Below are 18,585 nucleotides of genomic sequence, written 5' to 3' on the forward strand. Positions count from 1 at the left end.
GCTCTTCGGGCAAATGCTTTGAGTACTGACAACCATAGCCAAAGACTGCAGCCTGTTGTGCCCAGATTACGAACCCCAGAGAGAGACCACCAGAGAGGCCCAGACTGTAATAAGCAAGGTTTAATCAGCATAATACAAACATGTTTGGAAGTCATCTCCATCCCTGTTACAAGAAGGTAGAGAGGAGTTGTATCTCCTCTGTGGCGTAAGCTTTTAAAGGCATAACTACAAAGAGAATCTTTGAAGATGCTTTGGCAGGGATACAAGGACTTTTGCTCCCTCCCATTCTGTCAAGTTAGCTTTTTCCTTGTTCTTAGAGCAAGGCCACTGTTCTTGAGTTAGACCATCTTTACCAGCCTGTACCAGGTGGCTAACTGGCTGAGCTAAGTGACCTTGTGCTGGAATATCCTGGGTGGGAGAGGGTAAGGTCACTATCTCCCTGGGAAAGCATTCTGCTAGGAAATTTCTTCTTGCCACTTTGAGAATAAGGGGTGAGGGTCTCACACAGCCTTCTTCACTAACGTCTTGGTTTTGATGTGCACCTAAGAGTCTAATCACTAGGTCACCTGGTAACTGAGCATACACCTGTTTGAAAAACATGCCAATGTATTCCAAACCAGCCCGCTGCCCTTTGCACACCAGAGCCCCAGCTTAGTTTTACCACGTAATCACTACTAGTTACTTAGGACGAAAGCCAGCCCAGTGGCCTTGATGCTATCTAGGCTTGATTTGCATTTACCTGATAAATACTGAAGCTCCGGGGCAATCTGTGCAGTTGCCAACCGCTGTAGACCTGTTCAGATTTTTTACAAAGGCACAGATGTTTAACAAAGAAAAAGTGCTGCGTGGTTTTAGGTGCCAGGACCAGAAGAAACTAAAGCTCCCAGTTACTGAGAAAGGAGGCATTTCCCGCACCCCGGGTGGGCTCCAGGGCTTCAGAGGAGGCTGGGCCAGACTGCTGTTCCGCAGTACAGGGAGGGAGAGTTCCTGCTGAGTTGGGGCTGTGGCTTCACAGTTTCCTTTTACCTCTGGGCGCCTCTTAGCTCTAGATCGCCTGGGTACCTGAGCTTAGCTGGCCCAAGATCCCACCCTGATCCCCAGCGCGTCCTCGCTGTCCTTGGTGGAACCAGACGCTTCAGTGGAGGTGAAGATCTGAAGATCAGAGGTGAGCCACCCTGCTACTCAGCTTCCTAGAGTTCAGCTGCCCCTTCTCTGCTTTGTTGGCTCTATGGCCTCGAAGTCTGTTTGTTGGGTAGGGGATGAAGCCCTTCCCAGAAGCCCCACTATACCAGGCAGCCTGAGGGTACCCTCCCTTCCAGGGCCTAGCCTCTATGAAAGGGACCCACTAGCCCTTAGAGTGGGACCAGCCTGGTTTGGGCTTAAAGCTGGCAAAAACTCTCCAGGCTTCTGGGACTCATGCTGATCCCCTGGCCAACAAGACCCTCCCTGCCCCCTCAAGTGCCTTCTTGGCTCACTCTCCACCATCAGCAGGCCCCGGGAACCCAGTTTTCTAGGGTAGGACTGACGCTCCACACTGCACAGGTTGTCTGTCTGTCCGGGCCTGTTTTGACCTCTGACCAGGAAGGTTCCTCCAGTACAGTTGGCTCATGAAGTTGTGCATAAAAGAGAGGAAACCACTGAGGTCTGGAACACTGACTTTGCTGTGGGCTCCTGTGCCCCAAGTATTCCAGAAGTGGAGGCTTGTGTTCTCTCGCCAGCCTTGGTCCTCAGTCAAGGAGGGCAACAAGGTGCCCTAGACCTTAACAGGGAGCTGAGGGCTACACACAGGAATTGATAGTGTGGATACTGTAGGGCCTGCTGTAGGCTGCCTCCTCTTCTCTCCCTTGCTCCTGGCTCCAGGGAGAGACAGACAAGTGGGCCACAAACTGAACGCTGTGTCTGTGTTGGTATAGTGGTGAGCCAGAACGACCAAGGACCAGTAAGGCAAGGCCACTTTGAAGGGATGGCCTTGCCAAGTGCTAGAGGCAGCTAAGTATGGACCCATCTCTCTGCCCTCAGGATCATGCCATCGGTCTTTGTGGAAGTGGTTAGGAGCGTGCTCAAAGAGATGTACCACAGAGGAGAGCTCATCCCAGTGGACAGCCTTGGCAACTCTACCAGCTTCAGGCCCTACTGCCTCTTGACCAAGAAACTCTCAAGCTCGTGGTTCTGGAAACCCCGTTATAGGTGTGTCAACCTGTCAATCAAGGACATCCTGGAACCCAGTGCTCCAGAACCAGGTATCTCTCTCCCTGCCCCCTTCTTCACCATCCTGAGCCTCCAGGTTGAATAGAAGGGAGTGGGCTAAGCCCAGCTTGCCCTCTTACTGGGATCTATAATTCTGCTCCTCTGGCCATATTTGAAGAGGAGGGAGTCCTTAAAAGGACCCACTTCTGCAGAGGGGGTGATCTAACCTTGTAGCCGGTCTTCCTTCAGAACCAGAATGCTGTGGTCACGTCACGGTCTCTATTGTCGTTGATGGGAACATCCAGGCCCGGATGGCACTGGCGGGCAAAGGATACGGAGAGCTTTCTGGTGCAGCTGCAGTGTCTAACAGTTGCAATGTCTCCCTGAACGTGCAAATACTGCGTGTGGCTCAGAACACCTGGGAGTTCCTGCAGAATGAGAGGTGAGCCCCTTGAAGTAATGGGGGCTCTCTGACCTTGAGCACCAGGCTGTTCGACCAGTCTGTTGGCTACTGGACATCAGGAGGGTTCTGTTCTGAAGCAGTATCTCTCAGCACTGAGCACAGGAAGTCCCAGATGGGAGCACTATAAACAATGGCAGGTTGGGAAGGAGGTCACTTGAGCCAGTAAGCTTCAGTTGCCAGGACTGTCCCCGGAGGATCATGATATCCAGGCAGGGCCCAAACCCTTGGAATCAGGCTAAGCTGCTATGGGAGAAAAGTGAACTAGGATTTATGAATTGTAAAGAACAGAGTCTCTCCACAGGCACATGGGTCCCCTGCCCCCTGTTTGACTTTGTCATACTCCCGCAACCTTCTAGACACTGTTGGGAACATCCTGGGAAAGTGCCCAAGTCTGGTATCCACAGACTCCTGGACTCTGCAGCCTTTCCATCACACCTGTCATCAGGGTGGTAGGAAGGATGCTATCTATGGTGGGCAAGCCCCAGCAATCTCTCTGTAGGTGCCTGCGGCAGCCTGAACACAGAATCCTGCAACAGCTTCGGAGCCGTGGAGACGATGTATTTGTGGTGACAGAGGTGCTGCAGACAGAGGAGGAGGTGCAGGTCACCCAGAGCCACAGCAGAAAGGGCTTAAGCCAGTTTGCAGTGCCTGGAGCTTTCTTGAAGGTGTGTGCTAGCCTTAGCCCTTTCCTGGCCTCACTTGAGCACATAGATATGGCAGGAATCTAAGAACCAGGGAGCAGGATCCCATGCAGAAGCTGGTCTAGGCTCTTCTAAGACCCTTCTAGAAGAAACCTATAGCCTCACTTGCCCGGTGAGCTACAAAAGCTAAAGCCTGGAGTGGCCACCACCAGTGGTGATCTGTCACCAGCACTCAGCCACAGTCATTGATTTACTCTACATCCCTGAGCCTATGTCCATCCTTCAGGGTGAAGGCAGGGGCCAGCTAAGCCAGAGAAAGATGGTGACCATTCCTGCAGGCAGCGTCCTTGCATTCCGGGTCACCAAGTTGCTCATTGACCCGACATGGGGTGAGTGTTGAGGGCTTGTCTCCAGAACCCAGAATATTTATCAGAGAAGCAGGAAATCTGGGAGGCTTCAGCCAGCTAGGGGATGCTGTGTCATCTGGCCGCATGATGTCCCAGACAGGGTGGTCAAGCGTGCCAGGCACTGATATGTGGGTGATAGGGGCAGTCCCCCTCAAGGTCCGAGGAGCCCTGTGGATGAGGAGTTGGTGATGTGTTTGTTCTTTCTTGCTGCCAGACATCCTTCTCTTCCCTGATGAAAAGAAGAGGACCTTTGAGCTGCCCCCATTAAGTGAGACCCCAGACGCTCTGGCCCTACACTACCCTTAGCTATGAGGTGTTCTATGCTCAGTGCATGAGGTGCTCAGTCTCCTATGGAGATAAACAGTCCCCCATTCTCCCCGACTCACATACATAATGGGTAATATGGCTGGACCTGTTTTCCCTTTCATCTGCCCTGGGCTGCAAATAGTAGGAAAAGGATAAAGTTGGGAGAGCCCAGGAAAAATCTCTGCCTTCTAGCATTTGTCAGTGATCACTGGGACCCAACATAAAAGAGTGCTTCCCCTTTCTCCTATTTAATGCCTTACAGAGAATGACCAGAGGCAGCATTCCTTTAGCCTGCTTGCTATACTACAACCTAAGCTCTTGGAACTTAGGGCCCAAGAAAGACAGTATCCACTTGTCGACCCTAAGGCTTCACAGTTTGCGAATCTGATCTCTGGAACTGACCCACCTACCCAGTGGCCTGCAAGACAATCTAAGATTCGGAGGGCACAGCGCTCTATCCCTCCAGATAGAATCCATGGGGAACAGTTGGCCAGAAAAGACTTCCAAGGCCTGCATGCAGAGGTGAAGGCCGGATGCACACAACTGGGGGACTTAGAAATGGAGTTAAGACAACAGCTGCTAATGGACATTGGGAGGATTTTACATGACCAGCCCAGCATGGAAGCCCTGGAGGCCTCAGTGAGTGACAGGGTTGGAGGTGGGCAGGGCCTGCCCAAGCCTGCACAGCCTCACTCACCTCACCTGTGCCTCAGCTGGAACAGGCCCTGTGCCGTGGTGGACAGGTAGAACCTCTGGATGGCCCAGCAGGTAGCATTCTCGAGAGTCTGATGCTTTCCTCTGGAGAACTGGTTCTGGAACTTGCTGCCACAATCTTCTACCTGATGGGAGCATTGACTGGTGAGCAGTCAACTGGGGGACAGGAAGGGATGATGGGTGCCACATTGGGCATTCCAGAGCCCTCTCAGCGGCCCCCATCTCTCCCCAGTGCTGAGTGAAACCCAGCAACAGCTGCTGGCTAACGCTCTGGAGACAACGGTGCTGTCCAAACAGCTGGAGTTGGTGAGAGGCCATGGCATGGGGGATGCCATGGGGCCCTGGGGACATCCTGAAAGGTTGACAGGATCCAGTCCTGCATCCCAGGGGCTCAGGCTGCAGTTCCTCCATCTACAACCTCTTTCCTTCCCCTGCCGATAGGTGGAGCATATCCTGGAATGGAGCTCCCCATGGCAGAAGCAGAACTCTGTGGCCCTACCCCCCAGACTCCTTGGGAATAGCTGGCATGAGGAGGCTCCCATCTGGATCTTGCTAGAAGAATGTGGCCTAACGCTGCAGGTGGACACCCCCCAGGTGCACTGGGAACCAACATCTCAGGGCCCCACCTGTGCGCTCTATGCCTCCCTGGCCCTACTGTCGAGTCTCAGCCAGGGACCTTAGTAGTCTGCAAGCCTCCCTTCCCCCAGCATCCTCATGTCCTGCCCTCCAGCCAGGGCAGATATTAACCACAGGGAGTTAATACAATGCAAGGAGGCAGGACTAGGAGTTGGGAAAACTCAATAAATATACAAAGGAAAGAATAAGCGGCTGAGTTTGGTTTTTACTGTTGTCTCGTTGGTTTGCTTTGGTTTTTCAAGACAGGATTTCTCTGTTACACTCTGGCTATCCTAGAATTTTTCTGTAGACCAGGCTGGCCTCAAACTCACAGATCTGCCTGCCTCTGCCTCACAAATGCTGGACTAAAAGACATGTGCCACCACTGCCCGGATGTGACTGAGTTATTGAGGGGCCCTGATCATTGGCATGATGGGTAGGGGTGGTTGTGCCCACACAGAAGCAGGATGCATGTGAGTGCCTTCCCCTCACTCCTGCCAACCTGCGAGGCTGAAGTGCGCCTGCCCTGTGGTGGGACAGACTTTCCCAGGAAGACGTGGGCAAATGTCTACTCACCCAGCTAGGGAATCAGGAAGACGTGGGCAAATGTCTACTCACCCAGCTAGGGAATCAGGAAGACGTGGGCAAATGTCTACTCACCCAGCTAGGGAATCAACAGCAGACCAAACAGGAATGTGATCAAAGTTCAACCTGGAGAACCAATTAATTTTATTGGGATCACTCACGGGACTAGAGGTAAGAGATTATCTGCAGGAGGAAAAGTCACTCCAAGACAGCTGAAATACCAAAAGGCTCCTCCAGCATGGGTGACAGCTCATAAAAGCTGGAAAGCTGGAGCCCACTGCACAGCCTGCAGGCAGCTCAGCAGGTCAGGGAGGGACCTTTCTAGGTGGGTCCATTGGGACATTTTCCAGGCAGCTCAACTTCCTTTCTTCCAGGCAGTTTCCTTGGTCTCTGCTTCAGCTGGGCAACTGGGCTTGTCTGGGAGTGGCTGTTTGCAGTCTTAATTGTTCCTATTCTCTTGGGAAAGGAGGGACCCAGTGAATCTGTCCTACTTCCTGTCTTAAGGAACTTCCTCCAAGGATGGAAACTGCTACAGAGCCACTCTGTGTGACGTGTTCCATACCCCAACATGCCCACAGATACTTCCCTAGAGAAGATGCACAGAACATTTTAGGAGAAAGTCTGTACTTGGGTCAGGATGACCCTCTGCTTCAGGGGACTTGGGGTACACTGTAAATGGAGGTTTCTCTCTTGCTTCTCAGTTCCTGAATAACCACTCAGAGACTTAGATTAATTATTAATGTTTAGACAATGGCTCAGGCTTATTCCTAGCTAGTTCTTACATTTAAATTAACTCTTGTAATTTATGTATTGCCACGTGGCCACAGTGTTACCTCATGTTCTTTCTTTTTTTTGTTGTTTTTATTTAGCTTTTTCTTATCTCTGCTCCCCTCCATTTCTCTCCTCTCTACTTCTGTTCTCTTCCATGGTCCCCACGCTTTACTCAGAAGATCTTGTCTTTTTCTACTTCCCCTGTAGATTAGATTTATGTGTGTCTCTCTTAGGATCCTCTTTGTTGTCTAGGTTCTCTGGGTGTTGGGAAGGGCCTGCTTGTTTGTCCCTGCCGCCCGGCTAGTTTAGCCCTGAAGTAATCACACAGAAAATGTATTAATTAAATCACTGCTTGGCCCATTAACTCTAACTTCTTATTGGCTAAGTCTTATATCTTAGTTTAACCCATTACTAGCATTCTGTACATTTCCACGAATTTGTGACCTACCAGCAAAGTTTCAGCGCTTCTGTCTCTGGTGGTGGAGACTCCATGATGTCTCTCTGATGCCACCCTGATGCTATATATAGGATTGTGAATTGTAGGCTGGTTTTTCTTTGATTTATGTCTAAAAGCCACTTATGAATGAGTACATATATTTGTCTTTCTGGGTCTGGGTTACCTCACTCAATATGATGTTTTCCAGATCCATACATTTGACCTAAAATTTCAGGATGTCATTATTTTTCCACTTTGTAGTACTTCATTGTGCAAATGTACTACATTCTCCTTATCCATTCTTCAGTCAAGGGGCTTTTAGGTTGTTTCCAGGTTCTGACTATGACAAACAATGCTGCTATGAACATAGATGAGGACATGTTTTTGTGGTATGATAGACCATCCTTAGGGTATGTACCCAAAAGTGGTATTGCTGGGTCTTGAGGTAGGTTTTTTCCTAATTTTCTGAGAAATCACCATGCTGATATCCAAAGGATATACACCAATCTCACTCATAAACTTTGATGCAAATGTACACAATAAAATACTGACAAATGGAATCCAAGAACACATCAGGAAAGTCATCCACCATGATCAAGTAGGTTTTAACTCAGAGATGCAGGGATGGTTCAACATATGAAAGTCTGTCAATGTAATCCACCATATAAACAAACTGAAAAAAAACACCCACATGATCATCTCATTAGATGTGGAAAAAGCCTTTGAGAATATACATCATCCCTTGATGATAAAGGTCTTGGAGACTGCAGGGATACAAGGAACATACCTAAACATAATGAAGGCAATATACAGCAAGCCAACAGCCATATCAAACTAAATAGAGAAAGTCAAAGCAATCCCACTGAAATCAGGAACAAGACAAGGTTGTCCACTATATTGATATTGATTCAACAGAGTTCTTGAGGTCCTAGCTAAAGCAATAAGACAACAAAATGAGATAAAGAAGATACAAATCAGAAAAGAAGTCAAACTCTTACTATTTGCTGATGATATGATAGTTTATATAAGCGACTCCAAAAATTCTACCAAGGAACTTCTACCATTCATAAATATCTTCAGTATTGTAGTAGGATACAAGATTAACTCAAAAAAATCAGTAGCCCTCCTGTACATACATGATAAATGGGCTGAGAAAGAAACCAGAGAAGCATCACCCTTTACAAAAGCCACAAATAATACAAAATATCCTAGAGTAACTCTTACCAAACAAGTGGAAGACCTGTATGACAAGAACTTTAAATCTTTGAAGAAAGAAATTGAAGAAGGTAACAGAAAGTGGAGGGATCTCCCATGCTCTTGGGTAGGTAGAATTAACATAGTAAAAAAGGCAATCTTACCAAAAGCAAACAACAGATTCAATGCAATGCCCATCAAAATCCCAACAAAATTCTTCACAGACATCAAAAGAACAATACTCAACTTCATATAGAAAAAAAATACCCAACTCAGAATAGCCAAAACAATCCTGTACAATAAAGCAACTTTTGGAGGCATCACAATCCCTGACTTCAAACTCTACTACTACAGAGCTACAGTAATGAAAACAGCCTGGTATTAGCATAAAAACGGACAGAAGGACCAATGGAACTGAGTCGAAGGGCTGGATATCAATCCACACCTCAATGAATTCTTGATTTTTGACAAAATTTAAAAAGTCTGTAAAATCGAAAAAGAAAGCATATTCAACAAATGGTGCTGGCATAGCTAGATATCAACACGTAGAGGAATGAAAATAGACCCATATCTATCACCATGTACAAAAATCAAGACCAAATGAATAAAAGACCTCAACATGAAGCCAACCTCACTGAACTTCATAGAAGAGAAAGTGGGAAGTACACTTGAATGCATTGGCACAGGAGACCTTCGTAAATATAACCCCAGTAGCACAGACACTGAGAGAAACAATTAATATACGGGACCTCCTGAAATTGAGAAGCTTCTGTATATCAAAGGACGTGGTCAACAAGACAAATATACAGCCTACAGAATGGGAAAAGATCTTCACCAACCCCCCTCATCGGACAGAGGGATGATCTCCAAAATATACAAAGAACTCATGAAATCAGTCATCAAAGGAACAAATAATTCAATTTAAAAAAACAGAATACTGACCTAAACAGAGAACTCTCAGAAGAGAAATCTAATAAGACTGAAAGACACTTAAGGAAATGCTCAACATCCTTAGCCATCAGAGAAATGCAAATTAAAACAACTCTGGGATTTCATCTTACACCTGTAAGAATGGCTAAGTACTAAAACACTGATGACAACTTATGCCAGAGAGGATGTGTGGTAAAGGGAACTCTCCTCCATCCTGGTGGGAGTGCACACAGTAGCATCTCCTTTGGATATCAGTGTGTTGATTTCTCAGAATATACCAGTAATCTTCCTTTTGGGAACATATCCGAAAGATGCTCAATCGTACCACAAAATCATGTCCTCATCTATGTTCATAGCAGCATTGTTTGTCATAGCCAGAACCTGGAAACAACATAAAAGCCCCTTGACTGAAGAATGGATAAGGAGAATGTGGTACATTTGCACAATGAAGTACTACAAAGTGGAAAAATAATGACATCCTGAAATTTTAGGTCAAATGTATGGATCTGGAAAACATCATATTGAGTGAGGTAACCCAGACCCAGAAAGACAAGTATGATATGTACTCACTCATAAGGGGCTTTTAGACAAAAATCAAAGAAAAACCAGCCTACAATTCAGAATCCCATATATAGTACAGGGTGGCATCAGAGAGACATCATGGAGTCTCCACCACCAGAGACAAAAGCGCTGAAACTTTGCTGGTAGGCCACAAACTCGTGGAAATGTACAGATTACTAGAAATGGGTTAAACTAAGATATAAGACTTAGCCAATAAGAAGTTAGAGTTAATGGGCCAAGCAGTGATTTCATTAATACAGTTTCGGTATCATTACTTCAGAGCTAAACTAGCAGGGCGGCAGGGACAAACAAGCAGGCCCTTCCCAACACCCAGAGAACCTAGACAACAAAGAGGACCCTAAGAGAGACAAACATGGATCTAATCTACGTGGGAAGTAGAAAAAGACAAGATCTTCTGAGTAAAGCGTGGGGACCATGGAAGAGAATAGAAATAGAGAGGAGAGAATGGAGGGGAGCAGAGAAAAAGAAAAAGCTAAATAAAAACAACAAAAAAAGAAAGAACATGAGGTAACGCTATGGCCACGTGGCAATACATAAATTACTAGAGTTAATTTAAATGTAAGAACTAGCTAGGAATAAGCCTGAGCCATTGTCTAAACATTAATAATTAATCTAAGTCTCTGAGTGGTTATTCAGGAACTGAGAAGCAAGAGAGAAACCTCCATTTACAGTGTACCCCAAGTCCCCTGAAGCAGAGGGTCATCCTGACCCAAGTACAGACTTTCTCCTAAAATGTTCTGTGCATCTTCTCTAGGGAAGTACGTGTGGGCATGCTAGGGTGTGAACACGTCCACACACTGCGGCTGTGTAGCAGTTTCCATCCTTGGAGGAAGTTCCTTAAGACAGGAAGTAGGACAGATTCACTGGGTCCCTCCTTTCCCAAGAGAATAGGAACAATTAAGACTGCAAACAGCCACTCCCAGACAAGCCCAGTTGCCCAGCTGAAGCAGAGACCAAGGAAACTGCCTGGAAGAAAGGAAGTTGAGCTGCCTGGAAAATGTCCCAATGGACCCACCTAGAAAGGTCCCTCCCTGACCTGCTGAGCTGCCTGCAGGCTGTGCAGTGGGCTCCAGCTTTCCAGCTTTTATGAGCTGTCACCCATGCTGGAGGAGCCTTTTGGTATTTCAGCTGTCTTGGAGTGACTTTTCCTCCTGCAGATAATCTCTTACCTCTAGTCCCGTGAGTGATCCCAATAAAATTAATTGGTTCTCCAGGTTGAACTTTGATCACATTCCTGTTTGGTCTGCTGTTGATTCCCTAGCTGGGTGAGTAGACATTTGCCCACGTCTTCCTGGGAAAGTCTGTTCCACTACAGGGCAGGCGCACTTCAGCCTCGCAGGTTGGCAGGAGTGAGGGGAAGGCACTCACATGCATCCTGCTTCTGTGTGGGCACAACCACCCCTACCCATCATGCCAATGATCAGGGCCCCTCAATAACTCAGTCACATCCGGGCAGTGGTGGCACATGTCTTTTAGTCCAGCATTTGTGAGGCAGAGGCAGGCAGATCTGTGAGTTTGAGGCCAGCCTGGTCTACAGAAAAAAATTCCAGGATAGCCATGGTGTCACAGAGAAACCCTGTCTTGAAAAACCAAAGCAAGCCGGGCAGTGGTGGCGCACGCCTTTAATCCCAGCACTAGGGAGGCAGAGGCAGACAGATCTCTGGGAGTTCGAGGCCAGCCTGGTCCACAAGAGCTAGTTTCGGGACAGGCACCAAAGCTACAGAGAAACCCTGTCTCGAAAAAAGAAAAAAGAAAAAGAAAAACAAACAAACAAAAAAGAAAAACCAAAGCAAACCAACGAGACAACAATAAAAACCAAACTCAGCCGCTTATTCTTTCCTTTGTATATTTATTGAGTTTTCCCAACTCCTAGGTCCGCCTCCTTGAATTTTAGCCCTTTGGTTTAATTCTGCCCTGGCTTGAAACAGGACATGAGAATGCTGGGGGAAGGGAGGCTTGCAGACTACTAAGGTCCCTGGCTGAGACTCGACAGTAGGGCCAGGGAGGCATAGAGCGCACAGGTGGGGCCCTGAGATGTTGGTTCCCAGTGCACCTGGGGGGTGTCCACCTGCAGCGTTAGGCCACATTCTTCTAGCAAGATCCAGATGGGAGCCTCCTCATGCCAGCTGTTCCCAAGGAGTCTGGGGGGTAGGGCCACAGAGTTCTGCTTCTGCCATGGGGAGCTCCATTCCAGGATATGCTCCACCTATCGGCAGGGGAAGGAAAGAGGTTGTAGATGGAGGAACTGCAGCCTGAGCCCCTGGGATGCAGGACTGGATCCTGTCAACCTTTCAGGATGTCCCCAGGGCCCCATGGCATCCCCCATGCCATGGCCTCTCACCAACTCCAGCTGTTTGGACAGCACCGTTGTCTCCAGAGCGTTAGCCAGCAGCTGTTGCTGGGTTTCACTCAGCACTGGGGAGAGATGGGGGCCGCTGAGAGGGCTCTGGAATGCCCAATATGGCACCCATCATCCCTTCCTGTCCCCCAGTTGACTGCTCACCAGTCAATGCTCCCATCAGGTAGAAGATTGTGGCAGCAAGTTCCAGAACCAGTTCTCCAGAGGAAAGCATCAGACTCTCGAGAATGCTACCTGCTGGGCCATCCAGAGGTTCTACCTGTCCACCACAGCACAGGGCCTGTTCCAGCTGAGGCACAGGTGAGGTGAGTGAGGCTGTGCAGGCTTGGGCAGGCCCTGCCCACCTCCAACCCTGTCACTCACTGAGGCCTCCAGGGCTTCCATGCTGGGCTGGTCATGTAAAATCCTCCCAATGTCCATTAGCAGCTGTTGTCTTAACTCCATTTCTAAGTCCCCCAGTTGTGTGCATCCGGCCTTCACCTCTGCACGCAGGCCTTGGAAGTCTTTTCTGACCACCTGTTCCACATGGATTCCATCTGGAGGGACAGAAGGCCGCACCATCCAATGCCTATGAGGTCGTGTGGAACATGGGTAGGAGGGTCATATCCAGGGAGCAGAGGCAGAACCCGTGGAGTCTCAGTGTGGACAAGTGGATACTGACCTTCAAGGAACTTGTGTTGCTCACCAATAGATCGTAGTGTGGCAAGCAGGCTAAAAGAATGCCGCCTCTGGTCATTCTCTGCAAGGCATGAGGATGGTAGAAGGGAGAAGACTGTTTGGTGTAGGGTCCCATTGACAAATGCCAGAAAGCTGAGATTTTCCCTGGGCCCTCCCAATTGTATCCTTTCCCTACTGTTGAATGCTCAAGGCAGATGAAAGGCTAAACAGGCCCAGCAACATTACCCATTGTGTATGTGAGTTGTGGGGAATTGGAGACTGTCCATCTCCATAGGAGACTGACCACCTCATAGCTAAGAGACATGTGGGGCCAGCGCGTCTGGGGCCTCACTTGATGGGGGCAGCTCAAAGGTCCTCTTCTTTTCATCAGGGAAGAGAAGGATGTCTGGAAGCAGGAAAAAAACAAACACATCACCAACTCCCTCATCCACAGGCCTGGCATACTTGACCACCCTGTCTGGGACATCATGCGGTCAGATGACACAGCATGCCCTGGCTGGCTGAAGCCTCCCAGATTTCCTGCTTTTCTGATACACAGTCTGGGTTCTAAAGACAGGCCTCAAAACTCACCCCATGTCGGGTCAATGAGCAACTTGGTGACCCGGAATGCAAGGACGCTGCCTGCAGGAATGGTCACCATCTTCTTCCGACTTAGCTGGCCCCCGCCTTCACCCTGAAGGATGGACATAGGCTCAGGGATGTAGAGTAAATCAATGACTGTGGCTGAGTGCTGGTGACAGATCACCACTGGTGGTGGCCACTGCAGGCTTTAGCTTTTGTAGCTCACTGGGCAAGTGAGGCTATAGGTTGCTTCTAGAAGGGTCTTAGAAGAGCCTAGACCAGCTTCTGCATGGGATCCTGCTCCCTGGTTCTTAGATTCCTGCCATTTCTATGTGCTCAAGTGAGGCCAGAGAAGGGCTAAGGCTAGCACACACCTTCAAGAAAGCTCCAGGCACAGCAAACTTGCCTAAGCCCTTTTTGCTGTTGGTCTGGGTGACCTGCACCTCCTCCTCTGTCTGCAGCACCTCTGTCACCACAAATACATCGTCTCCACGGCTCCGAAGCTGTTGCAGGATTCTGTGTTCAGGCTGCCGCAGGCACCTACAGAGAGATTGCTGGGGCTTGCCCACCATAGATAGCATCCTTCCTACCACCCTGATGACAGGTGTGATGGAAAGGCTGCAGAGTCCAGGAGTCTGTGGATACCAGACTTGGGCACTTTCCCAGGATGTTCCCAACAGTGTCTAGAAGGTTGCGGGAGTATGACAAAGTCAAACAGGGGGCAGGGGACCCATGTGCCTGTGGAGAGACTCTGTTCTTTCCAATTCATAAATCCAAGTTCACTTTTCTCCCATAGTAGCTCAGCCTGATTCCAACGGTTTGGGCCTTGCCTGGATATCATGATCCTCCGGGGACAGTCCTGGCAACTGAAGCTTACTGGCTCAAGTGACCTCCTTCCCAACATGCCTTTGTTTATATTGCTCCCATCCTGGGACTTTCCTTGCTCAGTGCCAAGAGATACGGCTTCAGAACAGAACCTTCCTGATGCCCAGTACCCAACAGACTGGGCAAGAATATGCTGCTCGAGGTCAGAGAGCCCCCATTACTTCAAGGGACTCACCTCTCATTCTGCAGGACCTCCCAGGTGTTCTGAGCCACACGCAGTATTCGCACGTTCATGGAGACATTGCAACTGTTAGACACTGCAGCTGCACCAGAAATCTCCCCGTGTCCCGTGTCTGTCAGTGTCACCTGGCCCTGTATGTTCCCATCAACGTTAACAGAGATCCCGAAGCAGTCACAGCATTCTGGTTCTGAAGGAAGACCGGCTACAAGGTTAGATCACACTAGCCTCTGTCTTGCCTCCTCTGCAGCAGTTGGTCCTCTCAGCCTGTGACGGTGGCAGTAGCAATGCGGGTCTTCCCCCTGTTGCTGTGGGGACCAAGGCCAAGCACACAACCCCGACCTGAGGCGGTGGTTGTTGGAAGTCCACTGCAGTTTGCTGCCAAATCATGGACGGTGGCAGGGGAAGTGGCAACAAAACCACTGGTGGGTTGGCTGGCTTCTTCAGGGCAGGAATGGGTGACTAGCGTGCTGATTTGGCCGGTGTTCTGCTAACTGGTATGAACCCCTTCTCTCTGTACTTAAATGTGGATCCAGGCTATCTTGTTCAGTATACTGATGAGTTCATTATGCCAACTGGCACTAACAAAACCCAAGGCAGACTTGAGCTAGCTTTCTTTAACATTGGAGGATGTTGCATGACAGGGGCTGCATTTGGGGCAATGAACGGTCTTCAGCTAGGATTGAAGGAAACCCAGAGCATGTCCTGGTCCAGCCAAGAAATGTACAACTTTTGAATATGGTGACTCGTCAAGGGGCACTTTGGGCTAATACTCTAGGTGCCCTGGCTTTGCTCTGTGGTGCATTTGGTGTTATCATTGAGAAAACACCGGGTGCACAAGATGACCTCAACACAATAGCAGCCGGAACCATGACAGGAATGTTGTATACATGTACAGGAGGTCTTCCAGGAATGGCACCAAGTGGCCTTGCAGGACAGACCAATCTCTATGTGCTGTAGCACAACTGGGAGCACATGAAAGGCTCCCTGCTCCCACAATCACTCTGAAGACCTTGGTCACCTCAGGATGGGGGACATTTCACAGTCATCCAGACAGACTAATAAGTCAGTCTGGAGTAGCGTTCTCTCTTGTACTACAATTACTTGAAACAACTGGAGACTCTGCTTTGCTCTGACAAAGACCATGGATGGTTAGCCTGGACTGCACTGTGTGCCCTTAGTGAGTGGAAGCCAAACCCTTTGGTGGCTCACTGAGTTTGTGTTCTCTTCTCCTTTGGAGATGGTCTTACACCTGTTTCTCTCCTGCCCCCAAACTGGAAAGTCACATACTCTCCAAATACAGGCCGTACTTATTCTGAGTGCTTTTATCACCATGTTTGTCAGTTAAAAATCTAAAGCGAATGTTGCCCTGTATTCGAAATAAAGGATGAAAATAGAACCAAAGTCAAAATTTTAGCATAAAACCAAGTATCTCTATGTAATCACACACAAAATAAATAAATAAATAAAAAGAACTCTGTCCTCTGGACACAGGGCCAGAAGAGCAGAACTGTAGATCCCAGTAAGAGGGCAGGCTGGGCTTAGCCCACTCCCTTCTAAGGCTGAGGATGGTGAAGAAGGGAGCAGGGAGAGAGATACCTGGTTCTGGAGCACTGGGTTCCAGGATGTCCTTGATTGACAGGTTGACACATCTATAACGGGGTTTCCAGAACCACGAGCTTGAGAGTTTCTTGGTCAAGAGGCAGTAGGGCCTGAAGCTGGTAGAGTTGCCAAGGCTGTCCACTGGGATGAGCTCTCCTCTGTGGTACATCTCTTTGAGCACGCTCCTAACCACTTCCACAAAGACCGATGGCATGATCCTGAGGGCAGAGAGATGGGTCCATACTTAGCTGCCTCTAGCACTTGGCAATGCCATCCCTTCAAAGTGGCCTTGCCTTACTGGTCCTTGGTCGTTCTGGCTCACCACTATACCAACACAGACACAGCGTTCAGTTTGTGGCCCACTTGTCTGTCTCTCCCTGGAGCCAGGAGCAAGGGAGAGAAGAGGAGGCAGCCTACAGCAGGCCCTACAGTATCCACACTATCAATTCCTGTGTGTAGCCCTCAGCTACCTGTTAAGGTCTAGGGCACCTTGTTGCCCTCCTTGACTGAGGACCAAGGCTGGCGAGAGAACACAAGCCTCCACTTCTGGAATACTTGGGGCACAGGAGCCCACAGCAAAGTCAGTGTTCCAGACCTCAGTGGTTTCCTCTCTTTTATGCACAACTTCATGAGCCAACTGTCCTGGAGGAACCTTCCTGGTCAGAGGTCAAAACAGGCCCGGACAGACAGACAACCTGTGCAGTGTGGAGGGTCAGTCCTACCCTAGAAAACTGGGTTCCCGGGGCCTGCTGATGGTGGAGAGTGAGCCAAGAAGGCACTTGAGGGGGCAGGGACGGTCTTGTTGGCCAGGGGATCAGCATGAGTCCCAGAAGCCTGGAGAGTTTTTGCCAGCTTCAAGCTCAAACCATGCTGGTCCCACTCTAAGGGCTAGTGGGTGGCTTTCATAGAGGCTAGGCCCTGGAGGGGAGGGTGCGCTCAGGCTGCCTGGTATTGTGGGGCTTCTGGGAAGGGCTTCATCCCCGACCCAACAAACAGACTTCGAGGCAGTAGAGCCGAAAAAGCAGAGAAGGGGCAGCCGAACTCTAGGAGGCTGAGTAGCAGGGTGGCTCACCTCTGATCTTCAGATCTTTACCTCCACTGAAGTGTCTGGTCCCACCAAGGGCAGCGAGGACGCGCTGGGGATCAGGGAGGAGTCTCGGGCCGGCTCAGCTTGGGAACCCAGGCGAACTCCAGCTAAGAGGCGCCCAGAGGCAAAAGTGAAACTGTGAAGCCACAGCCCCAACTCAGCAGGAACTCTCCCTCCCTGAACTGCGGAACAGCAGTCTGGCCCAGCCTCCTCCTCAGCCCGGGAGCCCACCCGGGGTGCGGGAAACGCCTTCATTCTCAGTAACTGGGAGCTTTGGTTTCATCTGGTCCTGGCACCTAAAACCGCGCAACACTTTTTCTTTGTTAAACATCTGTGTCTTCGTAAAAGATCCGAACAAATCTGTAGAGGAACGCAACAGCACAGATCGCCCGGGTGGCACTTCATTAGTTATCAGGGAAATGCAAATAAAGCCTAGATAGCAGCGAAGCCACTGGGTTGGCTTTCGTCCTAAGTAACTAGTATTGAGAATGTAGTAAAACTAAGCTGGGGCTCTGGCAGGCAGAGGATGCAAAGGGCAGCGGGGCTGCTTTAAAATACATTGGCAGGTTTTTTAAACAGGTGTATGCTTAGTTACAGGTGACCTAGCGATTAGACTTTTAGGTGCACATCAAAACTAAGACGTTAGTGAAGAGGGCTGCAGTCTTTGCCTGTGGTTGTCAGTAGCTGAAGCATTTGCCTGAAGAGCAAACAAGAGGTTGAACAGATATGTATACACCAATGTTCATGGGAGCTTTTCAAATCTTTGCTTTAGATTTAAAATTTTTATTTTATGTGTGTGTTTTGTCTGACTGGATGCACGTGCACCGTATGTGGGTGCTGGGAACTGAGCCCCAGTCTCCTACAAGAGCAGCAAGTGTTCTTAACCACTGAATCGTCTCTCCAGTCCCCAGGGCAGCGTTTTAAAGGGTCAAACAGATAACCCTTAAATAATCTAACTGTCCAGCAACTCACACAGAGATAAGAAAAGTAGTAATTCTGTAGAGTGTCTTCTCCAGTTGGGCCCTGCACACACTCAGCAAGGAAGTGCTTTCTGGCTAAACTCCATCACCCCCACCTTCCCACATTGGATGCCAGTATAACTGGGAGGAGTGAATACCTTTCAAATGAAACCAGACCAAAACCAAGCCAAACAAACACACAAAACCCCACATATTATTGTACAAGTTATTTTATATGAAACCCACACAATGAGCAAACCTGTTAGTGACTGTTAGGTCTAAGGGATGGGGGAAAGGAGAGTAACTCCTAATGGTTTTGGAGGTTTTATCAGGCAGGGGCAGAGATGTGAGCAGAGCAATAATAACATGTTTTTTGGGGTTTTTTTTTTTTTTTGGTTTTTTGTTTTGTTTTGTCTTTTGTTTTGATTTTTGTTTTTTGGGTTTT

General features: G+C 48.9%; 2 protein-coding genes and 1 pseudogene across 4 annotated transcripts; 2 read left to right on the forward strand and 1 right to left on the reverse strand.

Annotated features, from left to right (window-relative positions):
* Positions 1-1,038: 1,038 nt before the first annotated feature.
* On the forward strand, positions 1,039-5,542 carry LOC142844680 (gasdermin-D-like). Of its 2 annotated transcripts, XM_075963496.1 has the most exons (11): positions 1,039-1,165; positions 2,020-2,240; positions 2,437-2,629; positions 3,150-3,315; positions 3,578-3,680; positions 3,913-3,966; positions 4,267-4,348; positions 4,475-4,643; positions 4,718-4,862; positions 4,951-5,024; positions 5,160-5,542. In XM_075963496.1, exons 2-11 carry the CDS (start codon positions 2,024-2,026, stop codon positions 5,397-5,399), a joined length of 1,443 nt encoding a protein of 480 aa, XP_075819611.1. In that variant the 5' UTR covers positions 1,039-1,165; positions 2,020-2,023; the 3' UTR covers positions 5,400-5,542. The 2 variants fall into 2 exon arrangements, with proteins under 2 accessions (XP_075819611.1, XP_075819610.1); XM_075963495.1 differs by having other exon boundaries at positions 4,267-4,643.
* Positions 5,543-11,666: 6,124 nt separating this feature from the next.
* On the reverse strand, positions 11,667-17,457 carry LOC142842956 (gasdermin-D-like). Of its 2 annotated transcripts, none has more exons than XM_075959554.1 (11): positions 17,188-17,457; positions 16,092-16,312; positions 14,490-14,682; positions 13,804-13,969; positions 13,439-13,541; positions 13,200-13,253; positions 12,852-12,929; positions 12,554-12,726; positions 12,335-12,479; positions 12,173-12,246; positions 11,667-12,037 (listed from the first exon to the last, which is right to left on the reverse strand). In XM_075959554.1, exons 2-11 carry the CDS (start codon positions 16,306-16,308, stop codon positions 11,798-11,800), a joined length of 1,443 nt encoding a protein of 480 aa, XP_075815669.1. In that variant the 5' UTR covers positions 16,309-16,312; positions 17,188-17,457; the 3' UTR covers positions 11,667-11,797. The 2 variants fall into 2 exon arrangements, with proteins under 2 accessions (XP_075815669.1, XP_075815668.1); XM_075959553.1 differs by having other exon boundaries at positions 17,167-17,456.
* LOC142842957 (mitochondrial import inner membrane translocase subunit Tim23 pseudogene) lies at positions 14,881-15,500 on the forward strand (annotated as a pseudogene).
* Positions 17,458-18,585: the final 1,128 nt, after the last annotated feature.

This window comes from Microtus pennsylvanicus, chromosome 2, assembly GCF_037038515.1.
Source record: "Microtus pennsylvanicus isolate mMicPen1 chromosome 2, mMicPen1.hap1, whole genome shotgun sequence".
Lineage (NCBI taxonomy): Eukaryota > Metazoa > Chordata > Mammalia > Rodentia > Cricetidae > Microtus > Microtus pennsylvanicus.